The sequence below is a fragment of the Podarcis bocagei genome, assembly GCF_964188305.1.
Source record: "Podarcis bocagei genome assembly, chromosome: 8".
NCBI classification, from domain to species: Eukaryota; Metazoa; Chordata; class Lepidosauria; order Squamata; family Lacertidae; genus Podarcis; species Podarcis bocagei.
Window position 1 is genome coordinate 3,609,423 of NC_138133.1, and position 26,796 is coordinate 3,636,218.

Consider the following 26,796-nt stretch of genomic DNA (forward strand, 5'->3'; position numbering starts at 1 on the left):
AGCTCCCCATGGAAAACTCTGTGCCTTATTATAGTTGATTCAGATATATCATGTAACTAAATACGCTGAACACACAAATAAAAATGACACCTTACAGAAAGAAATAAGCAATTTATCAGGGATTTAATAGATTTAGTATTATTACTGTGGTTCACAATAGAAAAAGGTTAAAAATATCAGGAGCTGTCACATTGTCTCAAGAAATACTAAGTTGACTCACACTGAAAGATCAAGAGAATAAGAAGGCTGAACAGCTGAATGTTCATAATGAAACAACTCTTCCTCTTTTCTCCCTCACCAGCCAACAGCTAACATCATCAGCCTCTCAAGCCAGGGCTTCAGTAGCACCTCAGCCCACTCCACCAGTTAGAAAAGGTAAAGACTACATCCACAACTATAGAATGGCACAGGTGAATTCCCTTTGATTCTGGGGGCACAGCTCAGGGATTGTACACATGAGTCAATGCCTGACATCCTTTGTGGAACGACCACAAGGCTTGAGGGCTGTTGCCAGTTCTAGTAGACAGTTTCAAACTAGATGGATTAATGAAACTAGATGGATTTCAAACTAGATGGATTAAGTCTAAAGCAGCTCCAGGTAGCCCTTCCTTCCCCTTTTAGCCTCCTAATTCACTGCATTGCCTACTTAATCGTAGGCAATACTCTTGTATTTTCAAAGGTAAAGTAAGAACAGGGGTTTCCCCCAGAAGCTATTGGCCCCTTATACAGTATCCAGAGTATGTGCCCAGATTTGAAATTTACAGCTACACTAAACAGCTCATAAAAGCAGAAAAAAATATTAATACCAATTTGGAAATGTTGGGTGTTTCTTAAGTAAAACTGTTTAGAACTTCTATTCAGTTCCTTTTAACATGCTCATGCCAAAGTTTAACTGCATTTATGCAAACCAGGCAATTAAGAAGTTAGCTAGTGACAGCGCCAAACATCAATACCTTCCTCAGTTATTGTTATTACTATTTTTAAGTACAAGTAAAAAAAGGTGAGTTATAGGAGACAACAGGTGAGATAATTCATCATTTTGTAATAATGACATGAAGGGAAAGGTAGAATTGGCGAACACAAACAAAAGGAATACAAATAAGTTAACTCTAAAATAAAAAAACTCCCTCACATCTTTGTTATGTAGAATCAATAAGAAAAATCAATTGAAGAGAGGGGTAGGAATGTTATCAGTTTCTTGGCAGGTTGTAATCAGTAGCATGATTCACTTAGTTCAATGATTTTTTGAGATTTCTTCAGCAGGTCAAAATTATGATGCACTTGAAACAGCCAGTTTCTTCAGATGATCCATGAATACCTGCAGACTAACATCATCTGTTAGGATTGGAGCCCCAGATTCCTGGAAGAAGAAGATACATTTTAACACCAAAACCAAAGCTAATGTAACCAGTGGGGGCAGGGGTGGTGGTAACTGGACAGATTAAGCGCAATTAACCATAGAATACAAAGCTATCTAATTTAGCTCTACTAATCTATGTTACAATTTTTATTCTAATTTCTCACAGGCCTTATACTAGACAGACTTAACTAAACTTTTCTGGAAGGTTATCTATGTTTGCTGTTTTGCTACAACACAGACTAAATTTTGGAGCAATTTAAAGACTACATTAATTACGGCGTAAGCTTTTGTCAACTAGAATCCACTGCAGATGTATTCAATGTAATTCTGTTGCAAGTATGTACAGTGGTACCCCGCAAGACGAATGCCTCGCAAGACGGAAAACCCGCAAGACGAAAGGGTTTTCTGTTTTGGAGGCGCTTCGCAAGACGAATTTCCCTATGGGCTTGCATCGCAAGACGAAAGCCCATAGGGAAATGCTGGCGGTCGGGAGCAAAGACTTTCGCCCACAGCCGGCCTTCAGAAGAGGACCTCTTCTGAAGGCCGGCGGGGGGCAAAAGTCTTTGCTCCCCCCGCCTGCCTTCCCCCCACCTGCCCTGGGCGATCTTAAAATGCTGGCGGGCGGGAGCGAAGCGTTCGCTGACGACCCCCAGCATTTTAAAATCTCCAAGGGACAGCAGAGAAGTCTCTGTCCCGGGGAGGTTTTAAAATGCTGGGGGTCGGGAGCGTTCGCTGCCGACCCCCAGCATTTTAAAACGCTGTTCCGAAGCGGGGGGCGGGAACATCTGCCCCAGCCGCCCCACTTCGGAACGATGTTCCGAAGTGGGGAGGTGGGGCGGGAACAGCTGCCCCAGCCGCCCCCCTTCGGAACGATGTTCCGAAGGGGGGAGGTGGGGCGGGAACAGCTGCCCCAGCCGCCCCACTTCGGAACGATGTTCCGAAGGGGGGAGGGGGGGCGGGAACAGCTGCCCCATCCGCCCCACTTCGGAACGATGTTCCGAAGGAGGGAGGTGGGGCGGGAACAGCTGCCCCAGCCGCCCCACTTCGGAACGATGTTCTGAAGGGGGGAGGGGAGGCGGGAACAGCTGCCCCAGCCGCCCCACTTCGGAACGATGTTCTGAAGGAGGGAGGGGGGGCGGGAACAGCTGCCCCATCCGCCCCACTTCGGAACGATGTTCCGAAGGGGGGAGGTGGGGCGGGAACAGCTGCCCCAGCCGCCCCACTTCGGAACGATGTTCCGAAGGGGGGAGGTGGGGCGGGAACAGCTGCCCCAGCCGCCCCACTTCGGAACGATGTTCCGAAGGGGGGAGGGCTGGCGGGAACAGCTGCCCCAGCCGCCCCACTTCGGAACGATGTTCCGAAGGGGGGAGGTGGGGCGGGAACAGCTGCCCCAGCCGCCCCACTTCGGAACGATGTTACGAAGTGGGGAGGTGGGGCGGGAACAGCTGCCCCAGCCGCCCCACTTCGGAACGATGTTCCGAAGTGGGGAGGTGGGGCGGGAACAGCGGCCCCAGCCGCCCCACTTCGGAACGATGTTCCGAAGGGGGGAGGTGGGGCGGGAACAGCTGCCCCAGCCGCCCCACTTCGGAACGCTGTTCCGAAGGGGGGAGGTGGGGCGGGAACAGCTGCCCCATCCGCCCCACTTCGGAACGCTGTTCCGAAGGGGGGAGGTGGGGCGGGAACAGCTGCCCCATCCGCCCCACTTCGGAACGATGTTCCGAAGGGGGGGGGCGGGAACAGCTGCCCCAGCCGCCCCACTTCGGAACGATGTTCCGAAGGGGGGAGGTGGGGCGGGAACAGCTGCCCCAGCCGCCCCACTTCCGAACGCTGTTCCGAAGTGGGGAGGTGGGGCGGGAACAGCTGCCCCAGCCGCCCCACTTTGGAACGATGTTCCGAAGGGGGGAGGGCTGGCGGGAACAGCTGCCCCAGCCGCCCCACTTCGGAACGATGTTCCGAAGGGGGGAGGTGGGGCGGGAACAGCTGCCCCAGCCGCCCCACTTCGGAACGATGTTCCGAAGTGGGGAGGTGGGGCGGGAACAGCTGCCCCAGCCGCCCCACTTCGGAACGATGTTCCGAAGGGGGGAGGTGGGGCGGGAACAGCTGCCCCAGCCGCCCCACTTCGGAACGCTGTTCCGAAGGGGGGAGGTGGGGCGGGAACAGCTGCCCCATCCGCCCCACTTCGGAACGATGTTCCGAAGGGGGGAGGTGGGGCGGGAACAGCTGCCCCATCCGCCCCACTTCGGAACGATGTTCCGAAGGGGGGAGGTGGGGCGGGAACAGCTGCCCCAGCCGCCCCACTTCGGAACGATGTTCCGAAGGGGGGAGGTGGGGCGGGAACAGCTGCCCCATCCGCCCCACTTCCGAACGCTGTTCCGAAGTGGGGAGGTGGGGCGGGAACAGCTGCCCCAGCCGCCCCACTTCGGAACGATGTTCCGAAGGGGGGAGGTGGGGCGGGAACAGCTGCCCCAGCCGCCCCACTTCGGAACGATGTTCCGAAGGGGGGAGGTGGGGCGGGAACAGCTGCCCCAGCCGCCCCACTTCGGAACGCTGTTCCGAAGTGGGGAGGTGGGGCGGGAACAGCTGCCCCAGCCGCCCCACTTCGGAACGATGTTCCGAAGGGGGGAGGGGCGCGGGAACAGCTGCCCCAGCTGCCGGGCTTCGTAGCGCTGCTGCGAAGCCGGGCGGGGGGGTGGGAACACCTTCTGAAGGCGGGCAGGGGGCGAAAGTCTTTGCTCCCCCCTGCCTGCCTTCCCAGGGGCTTTTAAATCGCCCCGGACAGCGGAGAAGTCCTCCGCTGTCCGGGGCGATTTTAAAATGCCGCCCGCCAGCATTTTAAGATCGCCCCGGACAGCGGAGAAGTCCTCCGCTGTCCCAGGGTTTTTTAAAATGCTGGGGGTGGGAAGAAAAGCCCTTGTCCCCCCCCCCAGCCTTCAGAAGAGGTCCGGGGACAGACTGTCCCCGGACCTGGCCTGAAGGTGGTTTCCCTAGGAACGCATTAATTGATTTTCAATGCATTCCTATGGGAAACCGTGCATCGCAAGACGAAAAACCCGCAAGACGAAGAGAATTGCGGAACGAATTAATTTCGTCTTGCGAGGCACCACTGTACACACTGATGGTAAGCAGAATGGATGGTATGAATGCACCAGGATGGATAAAAATAAATGATTTTTTAAAAAAATGTAAATCTGATTTTTAAAATTGATTTTTTTTAATTTAAAAATGATTTTTTTAAAAATTAAATTGGATTTTTTAAAATAAAATGTTTTTGGAGGAAAAATCTTTCTAAAGATAGTTTTCTATTTAGGTTACATTATAGTCCAAAGGATGGGACGCGGGTGGCGCTGTGGGTTAAACCACAGAGCCTAGGACTTGCCGATCAGAAGGTCGGCGGTTCAAATCCCCGCGACGGGGTGAGCTTTAGTCCTAAGAAAGCCAGTTGGTATCCCTACATACTATCATTATCTACAATTCTGAAAGGGTCCACTTCTGGCCTTAATACTTACACACTGATACGAAGCATTTTTACTTGGAAGTAAGTGCCAACAAATTCAACAGAACTAACTGTAGATCTACTTGACTCCAACCCCATTAGCCCCAATAGTATGTCCAATAGCCAATGATGATTTAAGCTGGAGTCAGTTATCATCTAGAGGACCACAGGTTCCTCATGACTGATGTACACTATCTTTGATTCCCGCCCCCTCAAAACACGGCAGAATATCCTAGTTCCAATTTGTGCATTTTTATGTCACACTTCTTACAGCATACAGATAGGTAGCCGTGTTGGTCTGCCATAGTCAAAATAAAAAAATTCCTTCCTGTAGCACCTTCTTACAGCATATTGGCTGTCCCACAGCCACTGGAAGACTGGATGAAAGGGGATGAAAACCAAGCCTCCTGAATACCAAAAACAATACCCACATCCCTACTCCCTAATTTTGATGTAGTAAATTAAACTGTGAATACATATACAGAATAAAAATATACACTTTAAACACAGGAGTAGGTATTTCATTACTTACTTGTCCCCATGCATAGAGATTATTATGAGTCTGCGAAGGATTCACTTTAGACAAGAGAAAGCGTGCCTATAAAAGCCAAAATGAGAAAGTTGGTTAGACGTAATACAAAATGAAATCTCAAGCTTATCACTATATCCTAAATGTCCATGTGAATTTGTTAAGTGATTGCATGTACAGTGGTACCTCTGGTTACATACTTAATTCGTTCCGGAGGTCCGTTCTTGACCTGAAACTGTTCTTAACCTGAAGCACCACTTTCGGTAATGGGGCCTCCCGCTGCTGCCATGCCGCAGCCCCGCGATTTGTGTTCTCATCCTGAAGCAAAGTTCTTAACCCGAGGTACTATTTCTGGGTTAGCAGAGTCTGTAACCTGAAGCGTATGTAACCTGAAGCATATGTAACTCAAGGTACCACTGTATACTGCTCTTCTCAGCTCAAGATAAATAAAAAACAGGGAGCTTTCACAGAAGAGGAACTTGGAAGGAAGGAAGAATTCTGCCACTACAAAAAACTAGTCTGCTGATTTTAATAGTTCAAATGGTTACTGGCATATTTCAAGTCAATGATTAGAAAGAAGTAATACACATTTGTTTGGGCCATGACATCTCTCAAGTATGAAATCAGAGTTTAAATGATACATGCCTTCAACTGTAGATGACTGTAATGTGCTCAAGATGCTTGGGAGTTTCTCTTAGCTCAAAAGGCAGCAGTCTGCTTACTGAAAAAGCAAGCTAATGGCTGCCTTTCGAGCTAAGAGAAACTCCCAAGCATCTTGAGCACATTACAAAGCAGCACACCAAGCCAGCCCAGCTGTTTACTCTGAGATTCCCTGTTGCAGTGGGCAGGATACAACTTACTGATGAGCTTGTGTTTTTGGATCGTCCAGTAAATATTTATGTTGGTTGGTTGGTTGATTGATTGATTGTGTGCTACCTTGAGGGCTCTGTACACCCATGTTTGGACAGAAACCTTAAAATAAATTATATCCCGATGAAAAATGTAGAAGTTCACGGGATAAGAACTTGAGAGAATACCTGTTATTTCATTTAACCTCAACACTGGATAGCTCAGTCAGGTAGGACATGAGACTCTTGATCTCAGGGTTGTGGATTCGAGTCCCACATTGGGCAAAGATTCCTGCATTGCATATCTGGCATATGAGATTACATTATGAGGCATCCTGCCTTTGTTGGTTGAAGGAATGGATGACATTAGAGAATTCACATATTTTAGACTTAGAAGGTCATGATAATATTTTTGGGTGGCACCCTTATTTATGGTACTAAAAGGTGAAAGTTCATAAAGGATTTACAAACCATATAATTATGAAAAATTTGTATAGAGTATGGGATAAAGTTTATTAGAGGTAAGAACACCATTTTGGCTCTCACTTCTGGAAGCTATAAGAAAAAGAATATGGTAGAAGTGTGGACAACTTATAGAAATCTATTAAAACAAGAGCGAGGAGAGTATAAATTAAATGAATTTAAAGAATTATCTGGGAAATTAACAACACGGTTACAATATCATCATCTGAATAAAGTATTTTAAAAAGATTGGAGTGTAATGTAAAAGTGTTGTCTAAAATGTATAAAACATTGGAATGGGAGACAAAGGATGAGCAAGCAAAATCCTCAATGATACACTGCGCACAGATATTGGTCTCATAGATATAGAAGCATGGGAACAATTGGGGAATTTGGATATAAAATTTACAGCATGTTATGGTTTAAGAGGAAATTATATGAAAATTATATATCGTTGATATCTAATACCAAAATGGCAAGAATGTATAAATTTAAATCAAACAAATGTTGGAAATTTAAAGAGAAAGAAGGTTCTTTTTATCGTATGTGGTGGTATTGTATTGTTAAAGCTTACTGGGGAATGATATATAGTGAATTGAAAAGGATGTTCAAAATAACTTTTATTAAAAAAAACCAGAAGCTTTTATTTTGGGAATTATATGGACAGAACTACCTAAATTGTATAGAAATTTATTTATGTATGCTACTACAGCAGCAAGAATGCTATAGTCCCAGTAAAGGAAGAATGGCTACAAAAACTTATGGAATATACAGAAATGGCGAAACTTACCAGAAGAATAAGAAATCAAGATAACAAACTTTTTATAAAAGAATGGAAATGGTTTATTGAATATTTACAGATAAATTGTAGACAGATAAAAACATTAGCAGGATTACTGTAATAACCTGCAGATTTATAAGAGTATATATTTATAGTAGATAATTAAATGAGTAAGTTAAATGAATTTGGATACACAGAAGATATTAAAAAATACATTTAAGGAATTGCAGAAAGAGGGGGAAGGAAGTAAAATTTTGGAATGTTAAGTTGATGGTAAAACTAATGAAATGTATAAATTTGAAAAGTATGGTCCCTTCAAACTCTATGATTTTATGTAGGCTCGGAGTGGGGAGGAAAGCCCAACTATAAGATAGTAGAATGTAAACGTCTGGTACTAAATGAAGATGCAGATGCTCCATTTAAGCAGTGGGGAATGCATAGTCAATTAAGCTATGAAGCAGACTGGGTGGCCTTGGGCAGGTCTTCAGCTTTAATACAGTCATACCTCATGTTACATCCGCTTCATGTTACGTTCTTTCAGGTTATGTCCCGTGGCAACCCGGAAGTACTGGGTTTCGCCGCTCGCGCATGCGGAGAAGCAGCGAATCGCAACCCGCGCATGCACCGCTGTGGGTTGCACTCTTTTCAAGTTGTGAATGAGCCTCCGGAACGGATCCCGTTCGCAACCAGAGATACCACTGTACTAGCCTACACTACAGGATAGCTGTATAGAATCAAGTGTTCTAAGGTTCCTGGAGGAATCTTAAAATAATCAACAGAACAGCCTGAGCGAATCAACAGATGAGCAAGAGGTACAAACTGTATCAAAACAAGTAACTCCCAGGAGCTGACATCTTAAGTACAGTACAGTATGACCAGTACAGTAACCTTTAGTGCAAGAATGAGACATACATTTTATAGCGTGGCTGTGGTACACAATTATTAATATAGCTGAAGATTTAAAAAAAATGCTTTCGGACTCTAAATAAAGACTAGGTATCGTGACCTGTTCAAAATCCACTTCTACATATACTTCTGTTAAGTTTCATCACACACCTTTGTAATGCTCTGCCTTACCTGACTGCTTCCATGCTCTGTGTTAATGTAACGTGGCATTGGGAATCTTGTCTGCAGAATTTCTTGAGCATCATCCAGTGGAGCTTGCAGTAAGTGCTTGAAGTTTTCATATTCAGGCATATCTTGATAGCCAGCTTTACGCCACTGGGCAATAGTCTGAAAGGAAAGCGAATGAGGGAATAATCAAAGTATTTCAACTTTTATTATTAGGTACTGACAGACAAGCCTGTTTTTGCTTCGTAATCTATGATTTGTGTTAGTGCAGAATCTTCATCTCACCTTGTTCAGACATAAAGGAGAAGCAAGATGTTTATAATGGGGCCCTGTGCAGTCCCAGGCCCACATGATTCACATGGGAGCACGATCCAGAAGTGGCACATCCCAGTTTTGCGATGGGACATGTTGGAGAGTATGGTGGCACCATTCACATAACAAAAACTACCACAAAGATATCAACATTTTCAAAGTAGGGGATCCATGGCTTGGCTTTTGAAAAACAGGAGGTCCACTTCCGGTGCAGCCGCCATGGCGAACAGTGGATCCCACGATAGTGGATGCCAGCTGTGCAGTTAATTAAGGATAATCTGGGAGTAATTATCCTTGCAAGCCCCACACCAGGGTCGGGGGGGGGGAGCTTTCACTCGCGGATCATCCAATAACTGCCTCTTGCTCCGATGGAATGTGGGGGCAGGGATGCAGAGTGCATAGCACTGCACGTATTGGAAACTCCCCTATGCAGTCGCCATGAGTGGAGGTACTTCTGTTTCTTTTAAGATGGATCTGAATTTGGACTTAAGAAACATACGTGTTCTGGATGAAGGAGAAAGATAACTTGCTAAATGAATCAGCCACTGAGTGCCAAGGTTTTGATCTGGAGAGGAGACTCATCATAATTGGAATGCTATGTAAGTGAAGGGGAGCCTTTGTTCTCTTTTTACATTATATTTACATTATATTTGCAAATCTGACAAGGCTTCACTGAAGAAGAATCAATTAATTACTAATGGAATGAAATTATTAATGGATTATAACTATATATGGAATGCAAGAGGGATTCAACAAGAACTTATAATTTTCTTTATGGAGTACTTGAAAGAATAGACTGTGAAATACTGTGATGACTTGTGACATTGCCTACTAAAGAGGGCTCTAATTCTGATTTATTATGGTTTTGGCAAGACACCAGCTTGTTAGAAGGTTGGAAAGGTTCAAAGGAGACAAATGCTGGAAGTAAGCCAGGAGTCACGGCTGGACGCTGGAGTGCTTTCAGTTTTGGAGAGGCAAAATGTTGAAACTGTGGCACAATAAGAAATAAGTCCTTGAAGGAGGGGCAATGTTGAAGAGGATTGATAACAACACAAAGGAAAAGAAGAATGTAAACAAATATTTCACACACAAAAATACAAGATATAAATTCCATCTGCAACTTAATGGATATGGATTTGTTAAATATGAACAAAAGTCATCACACCAGTGGCTGCTAAAACAACGGATTAAGATCGGAATTGTGGTATTTGGACTAATTAAGAGAATTGGAGCAGGACCAAGGAATAACATCAGCTCCTGATAGCTGGAACACGGGAAGTCATCCAAAAACATTGAATTCAGGACTGATTAATTGGCTCTTTTGATTGTATTATGATTTGGTATGATTTGGTATTGTATTAATGTGGCCTCCATTGGACTGTTATTAATGAAAAATCAATTTTAAAAATTTAAAAAAGAAAAACAGGAGATCCACAGTACTTGGCTAACCACTGCTATAGAACATATTTCCTTTTCATAAAGGCCTGCTTTAACTGTGGTTTGGCATTATGCCTAAGCCAAGAACACTGATTAAACACACACCCCACTCACCAAATTATAAAGGCACAAGGCAAGAGCATCTGGGAAAACAAACAAGAATATGGATCCCAGAATATTTATCCAATACAGTCACATTTCGGAAATCAAACGGAATCTATTCCGGAAGTCCATTCAACTTCCAAAACATTCAGAAACCAAAGTGTGACTTCTGATTGGCTGCAGAAGCCCCGTTGGACGTTCGGCTTTCAAAAATAGTTTACAAACCAGAACAGTCACTTCCGGGTTTGCGGCATTCAGGAGCCAAAATGTCCGAGAACTAAGCTGTTCAAAAACCAAGGTACAACTGTACATAAAAGATAATAAAATAGACAATATATTTTCAGGAGCTTGTTAAACTTTTTAGCACCTCACAGGAAGCATTCAGTTTCAACAAAAGGTTATGAGCACATTACCTCACCAAGGAAGATAACAATCTGGAAAAAAGAATCCATCAGGAGGATCCTATCGGCAAGAATGCTGCTGCTATCCAAAAGTACAGGCTAGAAGCAGAAGAAAAGGAAAAAATAATCACATTAATCTTATTACAAAAGTGAAGTGGAATATAGCTTTTGTAAAACCTCAACTTTCAAACAACAAAACTAAACAGAAAATAGGCAGATTCTCAAACAACTCCCCTCCACCCAAAGAGGAAATCAAATACATATTTTTAACATATCTTTTACTTCTACCAAATATTAATAGCTACCAGTACTTCTCAATATTATGCTGGTATCTTCTACTCAAATCAAGATATATAACTTTAGCACACTTAGCAACTGTTAGTAGATAGCAAAACCTCTGGACCCCACTATTTGAGGGGCGCAAATTCCTCACCCTGCCTTTTAAATACTATAACACAGATTTCATTTCATTAGGGCTTTTATTCTTCAGTAACTAAGAACAGAGAACAAATATTTTAGATCTTCTAACAATTTGGGATGCACATTTTCACCAAAATATACACACAGTAAGATTCTAAAAACAAACATTTTGATATTTTGGGGTCTTTACTCCTAGCTTAACGTGTCCCAAAATATACAGAAATATCTACTATAACTTTGGTCTAAGCAAAAGCAAATCACCTCAGGTGGTCCATAGAATGAATAAGAATAGAGTATAGGCTGGATCATGATGAGAGACTGAGTCAGATCCTGTCTGGCAAAGTTGTGACGGTAATAGGAAGATTCATCTGGGCTGTTATTGAACACTTGAAGAAATGGAGATCGCCGCAAATGGAACATGAACTACATGGGACACAGAAAATGGTAGAGATTTTCAGTAGAATACCAATCAAAACTACTGCCATAACATTTCCTCCTCTTTGTTTGCATCTCTGAAATAAGTCAGTGAATGTCACACAAACACAGAATGCATCATTGTTTTAAGAATTTGTTTAATCATCATAAGAGTCTTGGAACCCCACTGTTATCTCCTATCAATTGTTCTAATTTTTTTAAAGTTCAAAAAAATATCCTCTTACCTGGGGATACAAAGAGAATGAATCAGACAATCTGAAAGAATTTGGATCATCTTTGTTGTATTGGCCAAACTTCTGACACTGTTGGAGATATATAGTAATAAAACCTTAAATGTTTTAAACAGTATAATGTAACATAACATAACAAGAAAAGGAATAGATCATATCATATTACCAAGAAATTTGAAAAAGCATGTTTATTTCATCACATAATAGAATAAAATTTGTCACAGATGGATTTAATAAAGCAGTTTAGTTTAAAATTACTAATGGAGAAACTGATCCTTAGATAATCAAGTGTTTATATCTCATCAACTGCATAACATCAGGAGTGGGAAACCTGTGGCCCTCCAGATGTTGCTGGATTATACCTCTCATCACCCCCAAACATTGACCAGGATGACTGGGGCTGGTGATAGCTAGACTCCAATAACATCTGGAGGGCCACAGGTTCTCCATCCATGCTTTTCTGCTCACTCCTGGAAACTGTCACTCATTCTACAATAACACACAAGCTCAATTTAGACATCTCAGAACTTTACTTAGTGGCCTGGCTTTGAGCTACCATCTCAGCTAGCAAGGCAAGATATGAACAAGCATTTTGCCTGTACTCAGTGTCCCTTTGCTCTTCCCTTTGTGAGAGCCACAATTAAGTCAATAAATCTCCAGTTAACCACACTTTCTTGTTTCCTTTGAATCAGAAAACTATGGTTACTAGTTTTGGACAAGTCAGGATGTTAAACAATGGTTTGAAGCTTGTTAAGTTCAGAAGTTGGGGGAACTTGGGTTAGTTTAAATTCTGATTAGTTCATATAAGCCAAGACCATACCATGGTTTAAAATCCTGGCTTGTTCATACCGATTTATCACTGAGTTCAGATGTAATAGGAAATGCTGAATAGTTTAAAGGGGAAGGCCATTTCTTTTGCTCTCTTTGTGGCCATGCCAGAGGAAAAGAGGTGAGGGGGATATGCAAGCCTCTGAGTTGTGTAGGCTTGTTCTTGTAATGTTAAAATAGAGTTCAGAATTGTTTGAACTAGCCCAGGGGTCGGCAACCCGCGGCTCCGGAGCCGCATGTGGCTCTTTTACACCTTTGCCGCGGCTCTGGGGCGGATACTAGCGAGGGGAGGAGGCGCATTGTGCGCCCCGACACGCCCCACTGTGGCGGGTGCTGTACTGGCTGTGACGTCGCATGGGGGCAGTGCGTGCATTAGTCATGCACCGTCCCGACGTCACCTTCCCGCCCACCCACTACATTGTAAGGGGCATGTACGCTGGTCACTGTTTTGAAGGGGAGTGAAGAACACACACACAAAAGAAGGTAACTTGTTAATTTAACGTTTATTTCTATGAGGAGGAGTAATTCTGAGGGGTCAAACAAAGAAATAATAAAAAAGTGACAAAAAAGTTATTTTTATAATGACGAGTTTTACGGCTCTCAGTTTTTTTTCCTTCGGAAACGGGTCCAAGTGGCTCTTTTTGTCTTAAAGGTTGCAGACCCCTGAACTAGCCCAATGTTTTAGATTTAGCCAATGGATTTGGAATGGATTATTCAAATTTTGTTTCACATCGGCTGGGCTTAAAAAAAAACCACAATCTGAAACATTTCCACCAGAATGCAGTCCAATCAGCTTAAACAATAATTGAGTCCTAAGATTACCCAGGCTTACAATTAATTATACTCACAAGTCTGATTAGCTGCCTATCCAGCCATCGTAGGACATCAGGCCCTTCCTCTGATTCAGCTCTATAGACACCGAGTCGAGCCATCAGGACAGCAGCTGCTTCTTGGTCAAATGCAGCTTCTATGTGCTGCAGCTGACTCTGTGCATCTGCCCAACTAATAACAGCAACAATTGGTACACTTAGATTTTGAAGATTAAAGGACACACCGAACTCCCTCCCAAATTCCTGAAAAAGTATGCACCCTGTATGAAGCAGCAACACAATCTAAACAATATAAACATGAAGCCAATACACAGCCAAATATCACCAAGTTGTTCTCACTTTCTAGCAACTGTAGTCACACGAATGCGCCTCTGTGTGCTGGAATGCTGATAATGTGTAACAAACTGGACAGCCCCTCTGCCACCCTGAGGTATTGGTGCATTGTGCTGAAAACCAGACAAACAGAAATTTACTTTAGGATATTTTAAGGGCAGGTTGAAAACATCATGCAGTTACAAAATGAAAACAAAATAAAAGCAGTATGGCATACTCAAAATCAACAGTTTCTTGGAGCCACCAAAAAACAGCAACACTGTTGTGCAGTACCAAACTAATGAGAAATAGACTGCCAGTGTAATCTTATGAATGTTTATTCAGAAGTAACACTCACTGAGCTCAATGAAACTTACTTCTAATAAGTGCTTAGGATTGCAGCTTAATCAAGTCTAATTAAGTACATTATGAGAAATAGTTAGAATAGTTTGCAACCCCCATGCAAAGAAAATAAGGTTGCAGCTTGGAATCATACTTTCTTAAACTTGAAGCATTGCTCAAAAAAGAGCAGCTATAATCTCTGGATGGATAATTTGCTTGACTTGAGCAGCACAGTAAACAATGTTTCATAATGTACATAGAACGTTGAAGGCAAATAAATAAATAGGGGGGCTCACCTGGTTTACTACTTCAAAATAAATGGCAAGAGTTGTGGTGGGGTCAAGGCTACAAATCTTCCACTGGCATGTGCCACCAATCCCAAGTTCCTATAAGAGAATCCAAAATATTCAGATCTACTCTGAAACCCGAAACATGTTTACATTATGGCTACAAATATGAACCATAACTCATCTTTGTTCTTGCAGATTCATATGCCAGTTTAACCCCAATGAATTCAGTAGGGCTTGCTTATGAGTAAACATGCATTTGCTTGGACTGCTTACAGACAATCATTCTCACATAGTACCAACTTCCCATTTCAGCATAAGGCAGCCTGCTAAATCTTCTTCTCCCCACTTACAGAAGGCTCCCCCCAAAGCCCTCCAGCTGAGGGAGCCCCAATGCTTCTCTGGTTTGTGTGTTTGCCTCCTCACAAGCAGGAGGGGTGGCTAATTTCTTTCCTCCCAGTGGATCATTCAGGAGGAAAGAGACCTGCTGCCCATTCCACTTGCTTGCGTGGAGGCAAACAAGCAGCCAGCCAGGCAGATGTGAGAGGCTCCCTCTGCCTGGCTGACTGCATGTTGCTGAGCAAGCCCCACAGCCCTCCTGTTGACACATGAGCCAGAGGGATGTGGTGCTTCTGTGTGCTTCTCTGTCAGTGGGCAAGCCACCTTATCCGTGCCTTGGGGAGCTGGGCTGCCTGAGGCTGCTGATGAGCGCTGGGCCCGGCAGCAGCATTAAGGAGACTCTGCACTGCCTAGCTGACTTCACTGGGAGGGAAGGCTCTGTCTTTCCTCCTGGGCACACGGAGCCTGCCAGGCTCCCTCTGAGAGGCTGCCTCCACCTTGCACAGGCGGGCTACCTCTTTCTCCAGGGAGAAAGTGGTAGTCTGCCCGACTCCTGTGCCAAGGTGGTGGCAGATGAGGCAAGCACACTAAACCCCTGCTGCCCTGGCAAGGTGGCAGGGGTGTGTGTGTCTAACAGAACCCCCACCCTATCTCTGGCTTGCGACGGAGGTGTGTTGGAGGCACCTTTAATCTTCTCTATTGAGGACCTCTCAACAGAGAAGTCTAAGGGAGTCCCAGCCCCATCTCCACCTTGCACAAGCCGGAAGCAAGGAGAAGGCTGTCCCTTAGAATGAATGAGTGAGTGAGTGAGTGAATGAATGAATGATTATTTGCATCAGCCATTGGCCATAGTAGTATAACAACAATACGTTATACAAAGAATAGAAATAAAAAGTCAATTATATAAAATACATTTTACGGTTTTGAATCAATAGTCAAATAGTGGATCTTATTCCAATTTCCCCAGCTAAAAACCTTGAAAGCTGACAATTTGTGGCACTACATTCAACAGTCTCCATTTCCTGCCTGACCTCCAAAAGCAGCAGTGCGAAACTGGGTAAGATCAGTCAGCAGCTCCCATCTAACAGGTAGGTGGAGCATGATGTCAGGTGACCTGTTTTGCCCAGAGGGGCCTTCAGAAGCCCGTTTCAAAGCACTAGCTTGCCCAGTACTTTGAAAAGAGCTTCTCAAGATCCAATAATCAACTGATTGTAAGTGCCTGAATGTCCTCTTTGGCTGAGACAGGCCATCTACCTGCTCCACACCTGACTTCATATATGATGTCAGATGTAGGACTGGTGGGTATGGCTTGGCTGAAATGAACCTGTGGGTCAAATGGGAAGACCTGCAGGTCGGAGGCTCTCCATCCCTGTCCTAAAGAATAAGATAAATCACACAGGGTAACAAATGTAGAGTATTGGCAACAAACACACAATGTAGTATTAAAACACCACATGAAGGAAAGTGGAGGGGAAAAAACTGATAAAGAAATCAGCCAACTCTTTTCAATGAACTTATGCAAAAAAGCAGTCAACACACCTAATTTTATAAGGGAACTCCTCAGCTCTCAAATCTGAAGCAACATTAACATACTTTCCTCCTCTGGAAAAGAGGAACACCAACACACACACACACACACACAGTGCATTCCTGGAAAAAAGCACATGCTCCTAGGACCCTCGTACCTACGGGACTGCCTCTCCCGGTATGCCCCACGGAGGAACGCAAGGTCAGTAAATAGCAACACCCTAGAGGTCCCGGGCCCTAAGGAAGTTAGATTAGCCTCAACCAGAGCCAGGGCCTTTTCAACACTGGCTCCGGCCTGGTGGAACGCTCTGTCTCATGAGATCAGGGCCCTGCAGGATATATAATAATAATATAATAATAATTTATTATTTATACCCCGCCCATCTGGCTGGGTTTCCCCAGCCACTCTGGGCGGCTTCCAAAAGAATATTAAAATACTATGATACATCAAACATTAAAAGCTTCCCTAAACAACAGAGTTGTTCCGCCTGGCCTTTGGCTTGGAATCAACTTGATTCCCTCCCCCTCTTTCTTTTTTCCTTTCTCTTCCTGTGATGAGGCTGCATTTAATGTTTTAATGTTGTATTTTAATCTTGTTTTTTAAGTTGTATTTCAATCAACTTGTTTTTATTATTGGTTGTTAGCCGCCCTGAGCCCGGTCTTGGCTGGGAAGGGCAGGGTATAATTAATTTATATTTATATTTATTCTTATTCTTATTATTCTCCTCCTCCCTGAAGCAAAAATCCAAGTTGTAATGTGGCAGGCTGCAGATTTTTTTGGGGGGGGGAGCCCACCCCCAGAATTGGATGCCAAGAACCTGCTTAGCAGCTGAACATCCTATATCCTTTCAATGAAAGCCTTCTTCATATGGCACAAGATCAAACCACATGGCAGATCTGATTTCAACTCTGCTACTCACAGCAACAAAAAGACGGACACCTCCCCAACTCTCTACATCATTTTCTGTTGTACCTATACGATAACCACTCACTAGAAACTGAGCTACTAAACTCCACAAGACTATTTAAGCAATATTTTATGTACGGTAGCATTTGTGTCATTGACATACCATCTAAATAACTTAAACAAACAGTAACCATGTACACACTTACATTTTCTGAAACGCATGGCCCTTTTGCGTTTAGGGATACACATGGTCCAATTGCTCCACCAATCTTCAGCTCCCTAGAGGTCTAAAGTGAAAAGAAGGTTGAAGTAATCCTAAAGTAATAACAATTGTCCACTGGGTCCCTTGAAGTCCCCTTAGCAGCCACCCTAACCACAGCCTGATAAATCCTCCCCACAATGCTCCTTGTTTTCAAATTGTGAATTCTGCAAAGTACAGAATGAGAAAGTGGAATTTTGAGGGGAAAAATTGAATAAAACAAGACAATGTCAAGATATGGAGAACCTCTCTGTTAAGTAGGGCCATTACCCACTATTATGTGAAAATGTTGACAACCACCCCACTGTGAATAAGGGATCTTGACTGAAGTTGGCAACTATATTATCAATTCCTCCAAAGTTAGGAGAGTGTAGCAGTAATACCTAACCAACTGCCCTGCAACTTCAAAATACAGCTGGTGTCTGCCACACTCACCTTCACTTCTAAAGAGGCCCCAAAAGCCATTTGGAATGCTCCACTGGGATCTTTGTTAAACACTCTCTGGAAAGTCTGCTTGAAAAGAGAGGTGTTGAAGGAGTCACCCATCGCCATATGACCCCTAAGAAAAGAATGTGTTACAATGAAATACTGCTGCTGGGTTACAAAACATAAACCAACCATCCTTCTCACTTTCCTACTGAATTCAAACTCCTAAGTATATAGGTTTGTGGCCTTAGTTACAACTGAGTGTAATACTATAGTATGCAAAAGAAGAGGAACCCAGAAATTGGATTTATATACATGATAATGACTGAAGTAAATAACTGCAATTATTTCTGTTCTCCCACTCAAAAAACCCTAGACTGAAAACCTATCCCTCCTAGTCATCTAAAGAGACTATGGACCAATCCAGAAATTTATCCCTTCTCTATGATGTGAAAACAGAGAAAGGCACACACACCGCCCCTCCCGCTGAGAACTGAGAACATACCCAGTAAGATTTGCACAACATTTCATCTCCAGAAGTCCAGTCTGATCAAGAGCACAGGCATAAATATCAATGCAGTGTCCATTGGTAGCTGCGCGATTAGCCAATATCTCATAGTGCTAAGAAAACATAACAAACATTTTGAAGATATATTTTATTACCAATATGATTAAATATTATAATCCTAGAGCAACATGGTGTCCTCCAGCTGTTGTTTGACCACAACTCCCATCGGGAATTTGATGGAATATGTAGTCCAACAAAAAGTTGTCCAAATTCAACAGGTAAACAATAGCATGGGAAACTATGGGATTCAGAGTGCCAAACCCATTAAACCATGGGTGTCAAACCGAAATGTAACAACTACTGAGTTCCAAAGCTCTACATGAAGATGAGCATGCATATGTTAGTACATAGATTCATGGAGTTGGAAGGTACCCCTGCAATGCAGGAATATGCAGCTGTCCCTTATGGAGATCAAACCTGCAACACCACACTCTAACCAAGTCAGCTGCATGTGGCATAGCAAACCTGCAGGTCAGTTACCCCTAATTACTTCTGTTTGGGCGCAACTGATTACCCCCAAGTACTAAAATTTGTGAAACAACCATTGAGGCAGGACTGAAAACTACAGTCTTAGCAAAAACAACTAGGGGGAAGAGAAAGCAGCAAAAATCATGGTCTACAAAGGAGCAGCTGGTACAACAGACATATGAAAAATTTTCATCCAGGACCTTTATTAGAGATTTTAGCCACTTCAGCTTGCATTAAAAAACGATTTAGAAGATTATTCAAGAAGAAGCATGCATCTGACTTGAACTGTTAGAACCCAAGGTGAACATTTCCATTCTGTTCAGAATGTTCATTCCATTCCATTCAGAGAAGCTCCTGAAACTACATATTTTGCTGGAAAGCCAGAATCCAGCAGAACCCTAACACAGAGAGAGTTTAAAGCAGAGACCAACTCTTACCTTCATAGCTTTTTTCATAAACCGGGCATTGTCTTTCTCTATATCATGCCAGGAACGGATGGGAGTTTTCAGCTCATCTCCTACCACCATGCCTGGCCCTTGAGTCGGTGGACCTCCTGTAAACAACATTATTCTGGCCCCAGTATTTGGAAATGTTCCCTTGGAGATGGGAAGAGAAGAAAACACACATGAAATATCAGCAGGCAATGTAGTCCGCAAAGGCAGTACAGTATACATCAACCACACTGGGGATTTTCGTTATTTTATTAAGAAAAAAAGAAATCCATTGAGCCTGACATTTTCATTAGGAAGAATAAGGACTGCTCATGCTCTTTTATCACTTTTCCAGCCTTATATTAAAATGGTGGAGAAGGTATCGCATACAGAAAGGATGCACTTTCAACACGTCATTGTCAGATAGCAATCGCAAGTTATTATTTTTCATATATTACTATAAGCAATTCAAAAATATCTCATTTCCAAGGAACACCATACGGCATTTTTTAAAAATTTAGGCACGTTCAACAATGTAAGTTTCAGATACTGAATGCAGTAAATAATTTTCACTTCCTTCCTCCACCAGCATAACAAAGATACCTCCAGTAATCCAACAGCAATCGACAAAGCTACTCCAGTGGATCGCAGGGGTCGCTTTCCCTGAGTTACTGGCCATGGGTCCCTTTGCAGTTGCCCTAGGAGATCTGTCAGGTTCATGTCAATTTTGTGAATGGGCTGCAAAAATCTACAGAAAGTTCAGAATAAAAGTACACTGTGTTTTATTTTACAGAGAACAAACTTGATGTGTAAAGTTCTCAGGTTACTTGCATTCCTATCTTACTACTCAAATATCAGTAAATACAAGCAGAAGTAAGCTGGGAACTACAGGATACAAACTGTGCATATCACCCACATATGGATAAAATTGCTAAAAGCTATTTTGACCATAGCTTTGCCCATCATAGCTCAGTCAGTAGAGCATAAGACACTCAATCTCAGGGTTGGGGGTTTGAGCCCTACATTGGGCATTGCAGGGGACTGGACTAGATGACCCTCACTAGTACCTCCCAACTCTACAATTCTAAGATTCTGTAAATGCCACTTCTCTCCTAAATACATAAGAAAAGCAGCTGTTCAAAATAGCCAAAAACAGACAAATTTGATCCATGCAAAGGAATCTATAGAGACAAGGATCTTTAGAAGTTTCATGCAAGCCAATCAACTACATCCTTTTAAATACAGTTTGCTTTGCAAAACCATATACCTGCTTGAAATAAGAGGTTGCTCCTGAGGCTGATGCGGTCTTCCTTGTTGAACAGGTGCTGCAGGCCTTGTAAGACCCAACATATCCTGACAATCAAAACACATATCAGAATTGGAGGAACCCAGAAGACTGCACTTTAAAATAATTTTTGAGGGGCAGACAAGGTTGGGTTAGGGTTTTTTTATATAAAAGTTAAAGCAAAGCATACCTGTATTTGTTTTGAAGTTAGATCCTTAGTGCCTCTGAAAACATAACTTTTGGAAATGCCTTCACAGCTCAGTTCATGAACCTGTACCATTCTGCCGAAAGTTATCAACCCTACAAGAGCATCAGGAGGCAGCAAACTCAGAGACATCTGTAGCGACTCCTTCAAAGCTTGCAAGTCCTCCTCTTCCAAACATGTGTCCACCACATAAAGAAAGATCAGGGGTGTCTGAGGACCACGCTTGTGTGGGAGGAAAAACATTTATTTACCACATAGAAGTATATACAATAGAATACTTCCTTTTTTCCTTACAGAAAACCATAGTCTAAACACTTTAAGATTACTGCCACAGAGATACTAAAGTAAACACAGTGGAGTTTCAAACACAGCATACAAAGGATTACCTGAACTATATATTCAATTGTGGAAAACTGTGGCATAAGCTCTGCTGGTTGATTCACTTCAGATATCCCTGCATAGGCTGGAGGAAACTGGAGAAACACAGCAAAGATGAGGGCATACATCAAAATATGTCAAAGCTCACTTGTAATGCAACGTATATACAAGCAATTATATTTCAATAAAAAATGAGAATTTAATTACACATTCTACTAAAAAATAACAGCTGCCAATTTGGGATGAATTTCTGATTAAACTGGAAATCAGGCTACAGGATTTGCAAACTAGCTCAAGTGGTTGGTCAAGGTAACTTCAAACTCAATTCAGACATCACACCAAATCATTATTAACACCAAACGTATGTATGATTTAACAGGACATCTGACTGACATGATTGGGAATGTGTTTGCAAATTATGGTTTGTGCAAACTCCTGGTCTGGCATGATGTATGAATTGACTATTGGAGATCAACGCTTCTTGAGCCCAGTGTGCTGAGCAGCTGGAAAATGAAAGCAGTCAAGCACCTCTAAAACACAGTTTTCCTATTGTAGGTTTAGAAGCTCAAGCTTCAGTTAAGGTTCTAAACTATGATTCTAAACTATGAACCAGAATGTGGTGCTATGTCTGAATTGAGTCACTGTCATTTGACTAATAAAGGCAACATATAATGATGCACCTGGTTCATAAAGACAACCAAATGCATGGCAAATACTGAGGACAGCTCAATAACAGAAACTAAAAGTTTTTATGCAGCATTTTTGTCAATGTCACTGGGTCAAAGTTGTACATTCGCAGTACACATTAAAAAGGTGTACTGATCTGGGCAAATGGGAGAGTTAAGTTAGTGAAGATGTAACCCACCTGGTTTCGCTGAAAGCAGAAGTTACAAGCCCAAAGCTTGGCTCGGTAATCAACTTGACTGTAAAAAAGAAATAAAGTTGTTAAAATCCTTGTGATATAATATCAAACTTGCGCTTTAAGGGAATATGTGTCAGGGTGCTCCATTTCTCTCTCAAATAATTGGTATTAGGTCTTTGATACAAAGCCTCAAGGTAAACATATGACATGACAAAACTAATGACATTAAGAGAAAATTCCTACTACTGGCATTGCCTCATAAAAGCCAACTTTAATCTCTTCATTTCAGTTGCTAGTAGCCAATAAGAGTACTTTCAATTAGTGCCAATTAGGCAAATGTACATTTTTTCAGCAAGTGGTTCCTCAACAAGGAGAGCTCTAACAAGGAGACTGGCAAAGGTCAAGGCATCTGTGTGTCCCTCCCTGGAGTGGGACACTTTTTCAGGCTTGCTGTTTGCCCTTTCATTTAACCTGTTAGCCTTTGGACAAGAGTAAGTACTGCCAGACCTGTTTCCTTACATTTGCTTTGTCTTAGAAAATAAATTGTATGTATGGCATTGGAGTCACAAGGATACTATCAGTCAGTGTTTAGGTTTTGTGTGTGTGACAGGATTGTGCTTCTGCTTCTCTTGCCTACCATGCCTGGATTCTTTCCCAATCCTCTCTAGCTAGGTTCAGTGTTACTTGTGATCAGGATTCTCCAATTACATTTAAAGAGAATACCCAGGTTTACTTCACACATAACGCAAAAGCCAGACTTTTCGTGGGGAGGCAATTTACAAACAAGAAGAAAAGGACAGAGAAAAAACACACTCAGTCCTATAATCCAATTATGAAACCACAGCTAACTGTGTATCTGTATTAGGCTTATATAAAAAATACTGAGGTTCCAAGTTTACTTTTCAATCCGGAGCTCTAACTACAACACAATGGCCCAAATATCTACCTGGTTCAATTGTGTTGCCTAGGATAGAGTGTCTGGTTTCTAAGTTTTGACACTTCTCATGCATACTGCAGGGCTTACTTGCTTGAATGATTAAGGTTTGCATCGGAAACAGAGGCACCAACTCCTAGGCACAGAGCTGTCTTCGGTCCCCTCAATATTTGTTGGCAGGGGGGTAAGCCCCCAAATGTTGAGGAGCGGAAGAGGCTGAGCATGGAACAGAATCAGTGTCCACCACTCAGGAGGAGCCACCAGCCACTGAAGCCTCAAGGCTCTGGGCTCCATGCTCAATATCCTCCCGATGATGCACACGCTTTGTGTGTGTGATGTCACATGCACGCAATGTGCACCACACCTGTGACTTCACAGGTGTGCAACGCTGGGCCCCCTCAATACTGGGAGCAATACAGTGACTCTGACCCAAAATAATATTCTCCCTTCTCTTAATGTACTTTGGGTATGCCAACCCAGTTTTAACATTAATGGATCATGATACAATCTTAATGTATCACACAGGCTTGCCGATAGGACATGGAAGAATCTGCTATACTGTATGTTTAAATTACAAAACTCCAATTTAGGGCTTTCTTTACTTTAAGAAAAATGTGCAGTCTTGAGCTTTGAAGAATAAGGTCACTAACAAAATATGGCTCCACTGAAACAATAGATGTTAAAGAAAGTCATACCAAAGTGGATTAAGTACAGTTTTGCAAGTTGGTCTGCTGCATAATACTGGCTCATACTGGACAGGCGGCAGGTCTAATCTTTCTTTCAAAGGAGTCAGTAGACAGGCCAGTGGGACAACCATTCTTGTGGCCTCCAGTCGGCTGGAGGGCCATATGTTCCAGCTGAAACGCACTCCATCACGCTCTTCATTTTGCTGAATGAACTCCAGGTAAGTCGCCATAGAATAGCAATGTTTCTGCAAAGACAGACAACAAATTTGTTCACAACTATTTGGAGCCATAGATCCATAGTAGCAATTTGACAGGTGCTTAAGATTGCAATCTTAATCAGACTCACCTGGAAATAGATCCCATTGAAATCAGCAAGGCTTACTTTTGAGTAATACTTGGTTATCAGCTGGTGTCCAAACCTCTCTGAACAAGGTACCACACATCTTTGTCTATGCCTTATTAACGCACAGCAAGACTCAAGTTTATCACCAGAGAAACTTCCTTTACCATTCATACCACACATCCCTCTGGTCCAACACCCATTGCAGGTTGATCCTTCAATAAAGCTCACAAGCAGAGAACCAGGGCAAACAGTGCTCCTCACAGCTGCCTGACCACAGTATTTAAGATACACAGCATCTAAACAAAGAAGGTCCATTTTGCCTCCCTGCCTGAGTAGCCACACCCTCCCTGAGGCACAGCTTTCGCCAAAGGAGGGTCAACTACAGGAAGAGTGATGAAAGGACTCTCAAAGGAGGACCCCATTAGATGAAACACTTGTTTTCACTTATATCACATAAAAATGCAGGCAGAAAGGCCCCTTACTCCACCTAATGGAACAGGAACATTCACAGGGAGGACATGCGAATCTCTGGCATGTCTGTGCTTGGCAACAAAGATGTGCTAATTCAAGCTGTACCCTGGTCATTATTAACACCTCAGGTGGTGCTTCAGTTCTGTTTTCCTGATCATGTTATTGAAAATAAAAATGTATTGCTCCCCCCCCCCCCCAAAGAAAGAAAGAGAAAGAGTCCTGTCTCTATCTGGGTTGTACTAGTAGGGCATGCCATTTTAGGGGGGGACGACTTTAAAATATGTTTTTCATAGAACTGTAGAATCTTAAGAGCTGGAAGGTACCCAAGGGTCATCTAGTCCCACCCCCTGCCAATGCAGGAATCTCAGCTAAAGCATCCATGGCAGATGGCTATCCAACCTCTGCTTGGAAACCTCCAAGGCAGGAGAGTCCACCAGCTCTCGCGGGAATCTGTTCCACTGCCAAACAGCTCTTACTGTCTGAAAGTTATTCCCGAATGCTTAGTTGGAATCTCCTTTCTTGCAACTTGAAGCCATTGGTTCATGTCCTACCCTCCAGAGCTAGAGCAGGAGGAAAACAAGCTTGCTCCTTCCACCATGTGACAGACACTAGGATATTTGAAGATGGCTATCATATCTCCTCTCAGTCTCCTCTTTTCCAGGCTAAACATACCCAACTCCTTCAAGTGCTCCTCATAAGGCTTACTTTCCAGACCCTGGATCATCTTGGCTGCCCTCCTCTGCACACGTTCCAGCTTGTCAACATCCTGCTTAAATTGTGGTGCCCAGAATTGGACACAGTATTCCAGGTGTGGTCTGAGTAAGGCAGAATAGAGGGGTTCTATTACTTCCCTTGATCTGGACACTAGACTTCTCCTGATGCAGCCTAGAACAGCATTCACTTTTTTTGCTGCTGCATCACACTTTTGACTCATGTTAAGCTTGTGGTCCACCAAGACCCCTGAATCCTTTTCACATGTACTGCTAGTAAACCAGATGTTCCCCAGCCTATATTTATGCATCTGCCTAAGTGCAGAACCTTACATTTGTCCCTATTGAAATTCATTTTGTTAGCTTGTGTCCAGTTCTCCAATCTGATAGGGTAATTTTGAATTCTGATTCTGTCTTCTGCAGTATTAGCTATCCCTCCCAGTTTGGTGTCATCTGCAAATCTGATGAGCATCCCCTCAATTACTTCATCTAAATCATTTATAAAGACCTTTGAACAACAACGGGCCTAGGATAGAACTTTTGGGTGTGATGAATTTGAATCTGCTGTCATTTTTGTGACTGGACAACATTTAACTTGGTAAGTCTATGTTTGATTAAAAAAACACAAAGTGCTCAGGGAAAACCACAGAAATTTAATATTACTTTCTGAAAATGTCAGAGAATGTGGAATATATAGCTGAAAGTACTTCAGTGTCATTTTTAATGATTTTTATGCAATCTTACACACAGGGGTTTTTTTCAGTTGGAACTCACCAAAAATCAGTTCCGGCACCTCTCAGGTGGGTGCCATTGCCATTCTAAGAAAACACGGGAGGCATTCACAGTGAGTTCTGGCCTCTTTCCCCCCCCAGAAAATACTACTGCTTATACACATTTCGCTTACCAAGCAAAACCAAATTATATTAATTTAACCAAAATAGCTTTGTCACGCTACAACTTTCTGGCACCCCTCATTTTTAGAATTTGAAAGCTGAAATATTCAACATACCCTAAATGTACTAGTTCTTTTACCTTTACTAGTTCAGAGAGCAGGTACAGTATGTGTTTTACAGGAGTAAATCACCTTTCTTCCACACGCAATGCCCTCTGCACGTAGAAAGCTAGCCTGTAAAGGAGAAAGCGGCAATGGCCTGCTAGTTTTCTAGGCGCGGGGAGAAGGGGCCACGGAGGGGCTGCCGCGTCGGAGAGGAGGACACGTAGGCCCCAAATGCCCGGCGCTGCCCGGTCCCTCCCCGCCCCGAGAGCCCGCAATTAGGAGCGCCCGCCGCGGCCCCCCCCCCCCCGCAGCCCCCGAAGGGCCAGGCCCTCACCCCGGCGCCCCACCTGACAGCGCCAGCCTCGCTTCTGTCCCTTCCGCCGCTTTCAGCCCGTTTGGCGGAACCGCTGAAAGGACACCTCAGCGGCAGGCTGCCCGCAACTAAGATGGCGGAGGCGGAGGCGGCGCACACCAGTGACGTCGTAAGAGCTCTGCTCGGCGCCCACTCGGAGAGCCACGT

General features: G+C 43.4%; 1 protein-coding gene and 1 long non-coding RNA gene across 4 annotated transcripts in view; one reads left to right on the forward strand and one right to left on the reverse strand.

The window, feature by feature from the left end:
• Window positions 1-824: 824 nt before the first annotated feature.
• Window positions 825-26,727, reverse strand: SEC23B (SEC23 homolog B, COPII coat complex component). Of its 2 annotated transcripts, none has more exons than XM_081205975.1 (20): window positions 26,624-26,727; window positions 23,765-24,000; window positions 22,139-22,196; window positions 21,282-21,368; window positions 20,881-21,117; window positions 20,673-20,758; window positions 20,009-20,153; window positions 19,412-19,570; window positions 18,444-18,559; window positions 17,948-18,071; window positions 17,460-17,540; window positions 14,490-14,579; window positions 13,879-13,985; window positions 13,558-13,711; window positions 11,876-11,953; window positions 11,478-11,639; window positions 10,809-10,895; window positions 8,551-8,706; window positions 5,386-5,451; window positions 825-1,360 (listed from the first exon to the last, which is right to left on the reverse strand). In XM_081205975.1, the coding sequence occupies exons 2-20, from the start codon at window positions 23,983-23,985 to the stop codon at window positions 1,271-1,273; spliced, it is 2,304 nt and encodes a 767-aa protein (XP_081062101.1). In that variant the 5' UTR covers window positions 23,986-24,000; window positions 26,624-26,727; the 3' UTR covers window positions 825-1,270. The 2 variants fall into 2 exon arrangements, with proteins under 2 accessions (XP_081062101.1, XP_081062102.1); XM_081205976.1 differs by lacking the exon at window positions 26,624-26,727 and adding an exon at window positions 26,312-26,456.
• The window catches only part of LOC308593569, a 45,645-nt gene continuing 43,747 nt past the window's right edge, over window positions 24,899-26,796 (forward strand). The window contains exon 1 of one of the 2 annotated variants that reach the window (XR_014011013.1): window positions 24,899-26,123. This is a non-coding gene — a long non-coding RNA (uncharacterized lncRNA). The remainder of the gene's footprint in view (window positions 26,124-26,796) is intronic. The other variant, XR_014011014.1, reaches the window with a different exon arrangement.

What these genes read in the sequence shown, in the direction of transcription:
- SEC23B (XM_081205975.1), bottom strand. Translation starts at nt 23,985, where the DNA reads ATGGCGACTTACCTGGAGTTCATTCAGCAAAATGAAGAGCGTGATGGA. An exon ending in CAATTGAATATATAGTTCAG is followed by an intron (nt 21,118 to 21,281) that starts GTAATCCTTTGT and finishes CTCCCACACAAG; the next exon opens with CGTGGTCCTCAGACACCCCT. An exon ending in GTGACTACAGTTGCTAGAAA is followed by an intron (nt 13,712 to 13,878) that starts GTGAGAACAACT and finishes TGCTGTTATTAG; the next exon opens with TTGGGCAGATGCACAGAGTC.